This window comes from Nicotiana tabacum, chromosome 17 (genome assembly GCF_000715075.1).
Source record: "Nicotiana tabacum cultivar K326 chromosome 17, ASM71507v2, whole genome shotgun sequence".
Lineage (NCBI taxonomy): Eukaryota > Viridiplantae > Streptophyta > Magnoliopsida > Solanales > Solanaceae > Nicotiana > Nicotiana tabacum.
Genome location: NC_134096.1, coordinates 93,245,491 through 93,258,324, shown reverse-complemented (window position 1 = coordinate 93,258,324; position 12,834 = coordinate 93,245,491). Strand labels below are relative to the sequence as shown.

The 12,834-nt window shown below is 40.3% G+C and overlaps 1 protein-coding gene across 1 annotated transcript; it reads right to left on the bottom strand.

Annotated features, from left to right (window-relative positions):
• Window positions 1–5,822: 5,822 nt before the first annotated feature.
• LOC142171975 (uncharacterized) lies at window positions 5,823–12,626 on the bottom strand. Its single transcript, XM_075235713.1, has 9 exons — window positions 12,568–12,626; window positions 11,947–12,286; window positions 11,578–11,859; window positions 11,322–11,471; window positions 11,123–11,218; window positions 10,880–11,017; window positions 10,617–10,771; window positions 6,481–7,019; window positions 5,823–6,100 (listed from the first exon to the last, which is right to left on the bottom strand). The coding sequence occupies exons 1-9, from the start codon at window positions 12,624–12,626 to the stop codon at window positions 5,823–5,825; spliced, it is 2,037 nt and encodes a 678-aa protein (XP_075091814.1).
• Between the last annotated feature and the right edge of the window lie 208 nt (window positions 12,627–12,834).

The following is a 12,834-nucleotide window of genomic DNA, read 5'->3' as shown; positions in this document are numbered from 1 at the left end:
TGCTAAGTCGACAAACCATGGCATCCCGATCATTAAAACGGCTCGTAGTTGCTCGTCGGGAAATGAATCATTGATCTCAAGGCTTTTATGTGGCCTCCCCTCCTCCTCCAATCGGCACAAGTGATCCGCCACTTGATTCTCGCTACCCTTGCGGTCTTGAATCTCTAGATCAAACTCCTGCAATAGAAGCACCCACAACATGAACCTTGTCTTAGAATCTTTCTTGCTCATCAAATATCGAAGCGCCGCGTGGTCGGTGTGAACAATCACCTTTGTACCCATCAAGTACGGGCGGAACTTCTCCAAAGCAAAGACAATAGCAATGAGCTCTTTTTCGATCACTATGTAGTTGACTTGGGCATCATTCATGGTCTTGCTTGCATAATAGACCAGATGGAAGATTTTATTGATACGTTGCCCCATCACCGCTCCAACCGCCACATCACTTGCGTCACATATGAGCTCAAAAGGCAAGCTCCAATCTGGTGCGGTAGTAATAGGAGTAGTAGTCAACTTGAACTTAAGCAACTCGAATGCCTTCATGCAATCTTCATTGAAATGGAACTTGGCATCCTTCTCCAAAGGTTTACACAAAGGGTTCACCACTTTGGAAAAATCTTTGATGAATCGGTGATAGAACCCCGCATGACCCAAGAAGCTTCTCACTCCCTTCACAGATGTAGGGGGAGGGAGTTTGGAGATCACTTCAATTTTGGTTTTATCAACCTCAATACCATACTTTGAAATCTTGTGACCGAGGATAATGCCTTCCTCGACCATGAAGTGACATTTCTCCCAATTAAAAACCAAGTTAGTTTCCTCACATCTTGGCAATACCTTGTCCAAGTTGTTCAAGAAATCATCAAAAGAATTCCCAATGACGGAGAAATCATCCATGAAGACCTCAAGAATATCTTCCACCATATCGGTGAAAATAGCCATCATACACCATTGAAAAGTCATCGGTGCATTACATAACCCAATTAGCATCCTCGAGAATGCAAAGGTACCATATGGACAAGTGAAAGTGGTCTTCTCTTGGTCCTCAGGAGCAATAAGAATCTAATTGTAGCCGGAGTATCCATCCAGGAAGCAATAACATTTGATCAAGAAATCGAAGCGAAAAATGATCTTTCCGAGTGACTTTGTTGAGCTTCCTATAGTCCATGCACACTCTCAACCCGATGACAGTTCTTGTGGGGATTAATTCATTCTTGTCATTTGTTATCACAGTCATGCCCCCTTTCTTTGGGACACATTGCAGAGGAGAAGTCCATGAGCTATCGGAAATGGGGTAAACAACCCCGGCATCCAACTACTTTATGATCTCCTTCTTGACCACCTCTTGCATTTCTTAATTTAGCCTCCTTTGATGTTCAACGGAGGGTTTGTCACCCTTCTCCAATATAATCTTGTGCATGCAAAAGGCGGGGCTTATGCCCCGGATATCCGCCAAGGTCCATCCGATTGCTCTTTCCTCCTTTGTAGCACCTCCAATGTGGACTCTATCTGCATGTCAAACAAGAAAAAAGGATAACCGTAAAGTAGAAGAAGGGTCAAGGAATTCATACCTGAGATGCGAAGGCAATGGCTTTAACTCCAAAGTGGGAGGTTCCTCAATTGAGGGCTTTGTTGGAGGAGTCTTCCGGTTTTCAAGATCCAAAGATAGCTTGCAGGGATCATAAGTGTACGATCCCATCCCTTGCAATGCATTCACACACTCCACATAGCCTTCTTTCTTCTCCTCAACATCAAGGTTGAGCAATACGGCTTCCAAATTATCCTCAACATTCATTGTGGCACTAGCATCATCAACAATTACTTCGGTCACTAAATCCACGAATGAACAAACTTCGTTGCTATTTGGTTGCCTCATCTATTTCCACAAATGGAAAACCTCATTTTCGTCACCCACCCGGAAAGTGAGCTTACCGGCTTCCACATCAGCAAGAGCCTTCCCCGTAGCAAGGAAAAGTCTACCCAAGATAATAGGCACCTCGTAGTCAACCTCAAAATCAAGGATCACAAAGTCCGCTGGAAGGATGAATTTATCAACACGGACTAACACATCATCAATAATTCCTAATGGCTTCTTCATAGTTCGATCCTCCATTTGTAACCTCATAGATGTGGGTCTTGGTTGCCCAATTCCCAAAGTTTTGAACACAAAGTAGGGCATCAAGTTGCTACTTGCCCCTAAATCACATAAAGCTTTGGCAAAGTCGGCGCTCCCAATAGTGCAAGGGATTGTGAAAGCACCCGGATCTTCCAATTTTGGAGCCATTGAGTGCACAATAGCACTCACTTGATGTGTCATCTTGATAGTTTCACACTTCATCGACCTCTTCTTGGTGACCAAGTCCTTCATGAACTTTGCATAACCCGACATTTGTTCCAACGCCTCAACCAATGGTACATTGATAGACAAACTCTTCATCATGTCAATAAACTTTTTGAATTGGTTCTCACTATTTTGCTTTGCAAGCATTTGAGGGTATGGAGAAGGAGGCCTTGGCCTTGGTGCCTTAGCCTTTGGCACTACTGGTTCCGGTATGTCAATCACGTGCTCCCCATACGGGTTCACCTCTTCTTGCGTCTCCTCCACATTTTCATCAATATCAATTCTCACTTCGCCATTAGCTTGAACCACATTGCTTGGAATTTCATCTTCTTGAACCACAACATCATCATCCGTAATTCTTCTTTAATTTGAGGTGGTTGTATCTCCACCTTTTCCACTTCTCATAGTCACGGCCATAGCATGCCAACCGCATAACTATTATGCGATCGCATAATTATTCCGACCCTTTGGGTTCACTACTGTATCACTTGGTAGTGCCCCCTTAGGACGAGTGTTCAATGCTTGTGAGATTTGGCCAAGTTGAACCTCCAAATTGCGGATTGAAGTGTTGTGGGAGGCTAATTGAGTATCGGAGTCGGCATTTTTCTCCATCATTTATTTGAACATATTAGAAAATCCATCCCATCTCATTGTTAGAAGAACTCTGGCCTTGAGAAGAATAGGGAGGTGGATTGCTCGATTGTTGGAACATCGGGGGCCTTTGAAAACCCAACCCCCGGTTGTTGTTGTTGTTCCACCCTCTTTGATTACCTCCCCAATTACTTTGATTGATGCCACCCCAATTGCCTTGGTGTCCTTGATTATTATTATTTCCCCAATTACCTTGATTGTTGTTGCCACCACTCTAATTGCCTTGGTGGCCTTGGTTGTTCCAATTTTCTTGATTTCCTTGTGACCTCCATTGTTGTTGATTTTGAGCATTGTTTCTTTGACCTTGATAATTGTTGACGTATTGCACTTCTTCTCCTTGCTCATTATACGAATCACTTTGGTCATACCCACTATCATCTTGCATGAATTGTTCGGACGGCTTTGCCCTTATTGACCTTTTTGTCATCTCTTGTTCATCATCATATTTACGCTTTCCATCGCATTCACTTGTTTTGGCCCTTGAATTTGTTGCAGCTGAGCTTTGGCCAATTGGTTCATTATGGTTGTTAACTTTGCGATAGATTGCCCATGATCATGTAGTTCCTTGTGTAGGTGAATGACATTGGGGTCGCCTTGCGGAACATTGACCCTACTTTGCCATGCCGATGAGGTATCCGCTATCTGATCCAAAATATCACAAGATTCGGCATAAGGTGTGTTCATGAAGTTCCCGCCGGCGAGATGATTTACCACACATTGATTTGTTGTGTTGATCCCCCTGTAGAAGGTTTGTTGGATCATGGCCTCGGTCATATCATTATTCAGACACTCTTTAACTATAGTACGACATCTTTCCCAAATCTCGTGCAAGGGCTCATTGGGCTCTTGCTTGAACGCTAGAATTTTATCCCGTAGTGTATCCATGTGCCCCAGATAGAAGAATTTGGCAATGAATTTTTTGGCCAACTCATTCCATGTATGGATGGAATGATTGGGCAATCTCTCTAGCCAGACTAATGCTTTTCCCCGTAAAGAAAAGGGAAATAGTCTCAACCTCAGCGCGTCCTCAAAAACATTGGTTTATTTGCTCCCCCAAAAAGTATCGACAAACCCCTTGAGATGCTTGTAAGCATTTTGATTTGGAGCCCCGGTGAAGAATCCACGTTGCTCAAGTAGTGTAAGCATCACGTTGGTGATTTGGAAGTTGCCCGCCCTAATGCGGGGCAGGACTATAGCACTTGCATAACCTTCGTTCGGCAACACCCGGAGTGCTACCGCTCTTGGTGGAGGTGGGGGAGGGATGGGAACATTATCATGAGGCGGTCAACCACGCCTATTTGCTTGAGGTTCGGGAAGAACCTCATCTCCTTGACCATCGTCCACTTCCTACCCCAATGGAAAATTACTAATGGGCTCGTTGTTGAGAGCCATTCTCGTACCTATAAGCAATTCAAAAACAAAATTAGTGACTCGGAAGGAAAAGAAGACAAATCACACAAAAACCTAGATATATAGCTAAATCCGTTTAACTTCCCCGGCAACGATGCCAAAAATTGATGTCGTCCAAACTCACACCACAATTATAGGTAGTGAGGTGGTAGAAGCAATAATAAAATCCAACGCAAGTCGGGGTCGAATCCTCAGGGAGTTAGAATTGGGATTAGGTATATATTTAGTATAATTGTACAATATGCCTTAGATTACACTTCCACATTCTTGTTTGTTGTTTCTACTTCTCCTTTAAACTATTGATTACAATTATAAAACTAGAAGACAATATTTTTTGTTTTGGTTGTTTTCCAAATGATAAAAGATCTAGGGCCGTGACTTCTACCTAGGTGGTCACCTAATGGGTTGTAAATTCTAGGGCAAGTTTTATTGGTCGGGATTGTAATATAGTAATTACACGCAATTACCCACTCTATACCTCTCGGTATTTTGACTGATTTTGCCCAATTTGGATTTCTCAAGTCCAAATGGGTATTGCACAAAATAAGTGATAAATGCTCAAGTCGGGTCTTACTATCTCTAGATTCAACCCTTTAATTGGGGCTATCAATTTCTTGAGTTCACCCCAATTTCTTGTTAGCCAAGTTTTCCTAGACTTAGTCTCTCTTTCTCAAGTAGAGACTAAGTCAATTAGGCATGAATCAATATTTGCAACTATTAATTCTTGAATTCAAGCAAGAACTAGGCTAAATATCACTAATCTAATCACAAACAAGTCCTAAATCAAACACCCATTAAGTACCCACACTAGGGTTGGGCGACAATCCTAGCTAGAAATTTAGCTACTCATGAAAAATGAGTTAATTTTTACTTCTTTGGCTCGTCTCCCAATATTCCTGCACGAAAGGATATTTTATTAGTTCTCGAGAATACCTTTAAGTATTTTTTAGCTATAACGCAAGTAAAAGAGAGCAAATAAGCAGTCAAAATCCCTATTTATCAATAGGCTTGTTAACCAGGTTATTAACTCAGCCACTACTGAAGCCATGCTTCTGAACTCTGCTTCTGCAGAACTTCTTGCCACTGTGTCTTGCTTCTTTGACTTCCAAGAGACCAAGGCATTTCCAAACTTCACTAGATAGCCTCCCCAATCTGAGTCACAATAGACTTCTAGTTTCCTAGATCCTTCAGAGGGCATCAGCAATCCCAGTCCAGGAGCACTCTTGATATACCTTACTACCCTCAGTACAGCTTCCATATGAGATTGCATGGGATTATGCATAAACTAACTAAGGACCTGAACAGCAAAGGCAATGCCTGCCCTGGTCATAGTCACATACAGGAGTCTCCCTATTAGCCTTTGATATTGGCTAGCATCGGATAGCAGGTGGTCTGCATCTGCATTGTCTGCATTTGTGCTCTAAGTGTTCCTTGTAGACTGAGAGTTGATAAAGTCATCATAGTTAGTAGAGGTAAGTTTCTGATTAGGCTCTAATGAAGCATCAGCAGGTTCGGCTCTTCCAAGTCCCAGCTCAGCAATTAGCTCCAGAGCATATTTTCTCTGATTCATGACAATACCCTTCCTTGATCTGACAAACTTAATGCCCAAGAAGAACTTGAGCTCACCAAGATCCTTCATCTTGAATTTGAGACATTGCAGATCACATCTAGTTTGCAGAATTAACTGAGGGCAGCTACCTGTAACCAAAAGGTCATCTTCATAAACTAAGACAAGCACCAACCTGGTCCGCATTTTCTTAGTGAATAATGAGTAATCAAAATGGCTTTGGGTGAAACCAAACTTCAGTAAAGCATCAGTCGGCTTCTTGTTCCACTACCTTGGTGCCTGTTTGAGGCTATATAAGGACTTGTGTAACTTACAGACCTTACTTTTCCCTCCCTAACTAGAAAAGCCTTGTGGGATATCCATACAGACTTCTTCTAATAAATCCCCTTGAAGGAAGGCATTGTGCACATCCATTTGAAAGATGTGCCAATGCTTGACTGGTGCAACTGTTATAACTGACCTGACTGTGACCATCTTGGCCACATGAGAAAATGTCTCTGTGTAGTCTAACCTTTAGCCACTAGCCTTGTTTTATACCTTTTTACTTTTTCTAAAGCTGTGTATTTAACTTTGAACACCCATTTGCATCCAATAGGAACCTTACCATCTGGAAGGTCAACAATGCTCCAAGTCTTGTTCTCCTCTAGTGCTGTAATTCCTGACTTCATAAATGCAATCCATTTGGGATTCTGAACTATTTCATTGCAAAACTTTGGTTCAATGATGGCTAAATAGGCACTGAGTGAAGAGCTATAGGCAGAAGAGATGTTGTCATAGCTTACATAGTTTGATAGAGGGTAACAACAGTTGGACTTTCCTTGGGTTGGAAGAACATAATACTTCATCCATAATGGTGGTTTGGACACTCTTAGAGATTTTCTGCTAGGTTTAGAAGCTTCAGTAGGTAACACAGGTGCTGAAGTTTCAGCAGGAATCTCTGCAAATGGTGTACTGGTGTCTGAAGCAGTTGATGAATTTAAAACCTCAGTAGAAGCTAATGAATCAACAGATGGTTCAATAGATTGCTCAACAGTAGGAGAGTGAGAAACACTGCTAACTTGAAGGGGGTACTGTTATGCTGCTTTCAGAACTAGTGTCAGGAGAAAATTTTAAGATAGGAAATACTGATGATATAGGATAGGTAGTGTGTTTGAAGGTATAGAACATCTTCCTTGAATACCACATCTCTACTATAATGATCTGATCGATCATTTTAAGCTCTAGCATGTTGTTTGATGGTTTAAGGCCTCAAGTAGCTTCACTTCATGTTTTATGACTTGTACGCGTAGTCGGGAATGAATTTCGGGAAGATCGGAGTTGATTCGGATGGAAAATTCTCAATTCGGAAGCTTTAAGTTGGAAGAGTTGATCAAGGTTTGACTTTTAAGTAAACGACTTCGGAATTGCGATTTGAAGCTTCCAATAGGCTCGTATGATGATTTTGGACTTGGGCGTATATTCGGGTGTCCCGGGAGCATTTTGGCGCTTATTGTGAAAAGTTAGCATTTGAAGGTTTTAGAAATTTCTAAGTTTGATTTGAAATGGATTTTGATGTGATTGATGTCTGTTTGGGATTACGAGCCTTGGAATAGGTTCGTATCATGATTTAAGCCTTGTATGTAAAGTTTGGCGTCATTCCGGAATGTTTAAGTATGATTCAAATGCGTTCGTCGAAGTTTGAGTATTTGAAAGTTGAAAGAAGAATTTTGATCATCGATTTGTAATTTTGATGTTATTCATGGAGTTTCAAACCTTTGAATAAGTTCAGATAAGGTATTGGGACTTTTTAGTGTGATTGGACAGGGTCCCGGGAGCCTCGGGTGAGTTTCGGGGTATTTTCAAATTATTTATCGATGTTTTGCTGCTTGTTGTTGCTGGTTCTGGTGTTGTTCATCACGAACGCGTAGGGCTGCTCGCATTCGCGAAGTAGGATTTCAGCTGGAGGACTTTTGTTCAACGTGTTCGCGATTAGATCCCACGTTCGTGAAGGTGTGGGCGGATGTGCACCGCGTTCGCGACAGGTTATCGCGTTCGCATAGGGGAAAAGGCTGGGCCTGGAAGCTTGGCTTTCGCGTTCTCATTGGAGTGGTCGTGTCTGTGAAGATATGGCCTGGTGAAGCATCACGTTTGAAACTCCTCTCTCGCGTTCACGTAGAGGAGTATTGGAGCTGGAGCAGGTTCCTCTTCGCGAACACGAGGGTAAGGCCACGTTCGGGAAGAAGATCGGGCTGGGCAGTGTTGTTTTAAATCGGGGGGTTGGCTCATTTTCACTTTATTTCTTCCATGGGAGCCGACTTTTGGAGTAATGTTGGAGCGCCATTTTCATCATCAATCATTAGTTAAGTGATTTCTACACGTTGTGAGTCATATACACGAATTTAGGCTTGTTAATTCAAAAATTTAAGTGAAAAATGTGGGATTTCTGGTAGAAGACCTAGAATTGGTATTTTTAAATTTTGACCACGAAATTGAACATGAAATTAAGAATAAATGATATATTTGGATTCGTGGTATTATGGGTAATGTTTATTTTTGAAAAATTTCGGAATCTGAGCACGTGGGACTGAGGGTTGACTTTGTTGACTTTTCAAGCGAAGTTGAGAATTGTTATAAATTGTTAAATTATAAGCATTGGAGTATATTTTGATTGATTTGCACATTGTTTGACTAGTTTCGAATTGATGGGCATTGGTTTGAGGTGTTAGAGAGGCGTTGGAGCCGGTTATGGAACTTCGGAGCGAGGTAAGTCTCATGTCTAACCTTGTGAGGGAGAAACTACCCCCTAGGTGATGTATTTGATATGTGCTACTTGTTGTGGAGGCTACATATACACGAGATGACGAGAGTCCATACATAGCTAGATTCATGATTATGTCCGGGTAGACATAGGACTTTACCATGCAATAAATTGTATTACTTGAATTTAATTGTTAGCTAAATTATTTGAAGACTATAAGTAAAAGTTGATAAAGATCATGTTAGATCGAATCTCACTTCCGTGAGCTATTTGGCAGGATAATCGATTGATGGTAAATATCATGTTTACGTTATGTCTCTAACCCTGTATAGTAAATACACGATTTGTAAGTCGATAAGTTTCTTCTCTTCCTAGGGATCGGGCCGAACGCCTCGATAGTATATGTAAATATGAGATGCATCCATGGATCGGGTCGTACGACCTCGGCAGTGTATGTACACGACTATATGGATCGGGCCGAATGACCTCGGCATAATTTATACATAAAATCGCTAGGAGTCCGAATACCCACGAGATTACCCTATTGATTAAACTTGTAAATTACGTGATATTCTCTTTATGAACTGAGATCGAATATTTAATTGATAGTTTTTATTTGTCGAGATAGCGTGTGGCACTTGGGGATTTTTAAATTGATGATATTCTTTAATAGATTTCATTATCTACTATTCCTAATTCTATTGATCCTATTGTATTTCATTCCTGCTTATGATTCCTGCATTTTATTTATTAGACCACTAGTAAGTGTCGATGTTGATCCCACGTCACTACTTCTCCAGGTTAGACTAGATACTTACTGGGTACGCGTTGATTTACGTACTCACACTATACTTCTGCACTGAACGTGCAGGATCTGACAGGTTCATTTGGTGATCATCCTGGCACGTAGGCGCAACTGCTGAGAGGATTTTATTGTGAACTGCTTCCTATGCTACACACTGCAGCCCTCAGAGTCTCCGTCTCATTTATTTACTTTATCCTGCCTATTTTATTTTCCAAACAGTTGTTGTATAAGTATTTCACTCCTTAGCAAATACTCATGCACTTGTGACACCAGATTTTGGGATATTTTAAATGACATTTTATAGGTTTGCACAACATTGTCACCTTTCATCTTTATATCTTACTAATTGTGTATGCATCCATGATTTGAAATGTACAAATTTCTTTATTTAATAAAATTCATGATCTCAAAATTAATAAAATGAATAATTAAGTTGGTAGTTCACCGTTGGCTTGCCTAACGGCGATGTTGGGCGCCATCACGACCTATAGTGGGTTTTGGATCATGACATCTACTGACTATAAACTCCTTGGAGGCTAATGTATACATCTTATAGCCCTTCTAAACCACAGAATACCCAAGGAATACTGCAGGAACAGCTCTAGGAGTAAATTTGTCTGTCCTTCTTACCTATGACACATAACCTAGGCATCCAAACACTCTCAAATGAGTGAGAGAAACAGGAGCATTATGAAGTATTTCATGTAGTGTCCTACCTTTGAGTGTTGATGTAGGTAGCATGTTTATAATATAGACCACAGTAATAACACACTCTCCCCAGAATTTGAGTGGAACTGAAGCTTGAAATATGAGTCTCCTTGCTACATTGAGTATATACTTGTGCCTTCTCTCAGCCACTCCATTCTGTTATGGAGTGTAAACACACAAACTTTGATGAATGGTGCCTAGTGATTGGAGCAGTTATGTCATTTGAGTGTTGAAGAATTCACAGCCATTATCTATTCTTAGACTTTTAACAATAGAAGAATGAATAGTTTTAACCATTAAGAAATAATTCCAAAGAACAACAATTACTTCGGATTTTGAGGGTAAAAGATAAATTCGAGTAAATCTGGAATGGTCATCAATTATGGATAAAAAGTACCTCTTCCCACCATAAGTAGGAACCCTGTAGGGACCCCATACATTAGCATGAATAATATCAAAATTGGAATGAGCAGTTAATGTACTTAAAGAAAATGGTAACCTTGTTTGCTTAGCAACTGGACAGACAGTACAATGTTGTCCAGTATCATCAATCTTCACAAATTGAAAGTCACTTACTTTCTTCAGTATATCCAAAGGTACATGACCTAGCCTCCTATGCTACAAGACTACATTTATTCTAGTATACTCATTGGTATTTACAGTGAGGGATCTTGGAAACAAACTTGAGTTACTTGTAGTAGATGTACTATCAATTGCTTTTATTATACTCTTAGATGTGAGCACATACAATCCACTGCCTTCCTTACCAATGTTTTTCACCTGTCCACCGAAGAGATCCTGTAATATGCAAAAATCAGGATAGAACATAACTACACACTTCAGCTCCTTTGTAATCTTTAAGACAGATAATAGATTATATCTGAACTCTGGTATATACATTACATTAGTTATCTTGTGTCCAGAAAATATGTATGTGGAACCTATGTGTTTTACAGTGGCTACATCTCTTGTAGGTAGACACAATTTTCCTACTTTAAACTGTCCCAAGTGTTTTAAATAAAACAACATATCAATCTTATGCACCATATGATTAGAAGTTCATGTCAATTATCCACTTAAGCTTATCTTCAGAAAGAGTTACATGATGCGCCATACCTGTTGTCATGGGTAAACCACTGTTCTCATTTCCTTTTCCTAACATCTGCATAATTTGGTTATACTGCTCATATGTAAATTGAGGGATTCCACTTGCTGCAACTTGAGCAAGTTGGTTGTTCGTAAGATTGGGTACCTGTGAGGATGCTGGTAGATTTCCATATATTTGTACAAGGTTGGTTGAAGTGCCATATGTCCCTCCAATAGGTGAACATGGTTGTTCCCTCATGAATTTCTGCTACATTTGAGGTATGATCAGCCAAGAACCTTCTACTTTCTTCTGAGATGATCATAGAGTAGTCTTTGTTTATAGAGGGAATAGGGGACATATTCAGGATTTGGTTACTAGACTGTGCATAAGACTTATTCAGTCCCATTAAAGACTGTAGAAGCCTTTGATACTCAAAATGTTTTACATATCTTTTTGATTCTTCACAACCATACCCAGGGCAAGGCATGAGTGCATCAAATTCAGTCCAAAACTCCTTCAGTTTTGAAAAATAAGAAGACACTGATGAGATGCCCTATGACAAGGTAGCAATATGCTTATGCAAGTACATGATTCTCGAACCATTCACCTTTTCAAAGCTTTATCTAAGGTTACTCCACACCTTGTGAGCACTTGTGGCATACACCATTCCACTTAATAACTCAATGCTCACAGAGTTTATTATCCATGAAAGAACAATAGCATTATATTTTTCCCACAAATCATAAAGAGAGGTATCAAATTTCTCCTTAGTATTCCTTCCATCTACAAAACCTAGTTTGTTTTTACCTAGTAAACTAATACGCATAGAACTACTCCATAGAGCATAGTTTTCATGTCCAGTTAGCTTAATTGAGATTAAAGAGATACCTGGAGTATCAGGAGGTTGAAGGACTATTGGATGATGTTGATCAACAACTGTAACACCAACGCGACTTGGATATGCCACTGGAATTGTACTGCTGGATCGAAATTGGATTGTATTAGCAGGAGTATCTTCAACTCATGTCCCTGTACTAGCACCAACAGCTCCGACCGCCATTGAAGACCAAAAATCGAGAGCTTAGATGAGAGTAAAACACTTTTAAAAAATATCTAATTTCTCAAAGACCACTCAACCTAAGATGAGGTGAATCGAAGCAATCACAAGACAAACAAAGTTCTAGATACATAAATCAATTGTAAGTAATCTGCTCGAATCGATCGTCTTCGCGAGCTTTGATACCATGTTGACATCTAGAACCTGCAATCAAGTTTAGGAGTAGAAATAGAAAGGTTGAATTGAGCAGAGAATGAAATCATTTTTCTATCATTGAAATCAACCGTACCTCACTTGTGTACAGTAGCTACGTATATATGTATGTACAAGTAACTAACTCTAACTAACTTCCACTAACTCTCTCTATTAGCTTAGCTTGTGACAGCTATCACCTAACAACTTTAACTGACTGACAGGATTAACTAATGAAGCCACTTAACATTAGAGGTGTAAATGGATATTAAAAAACCG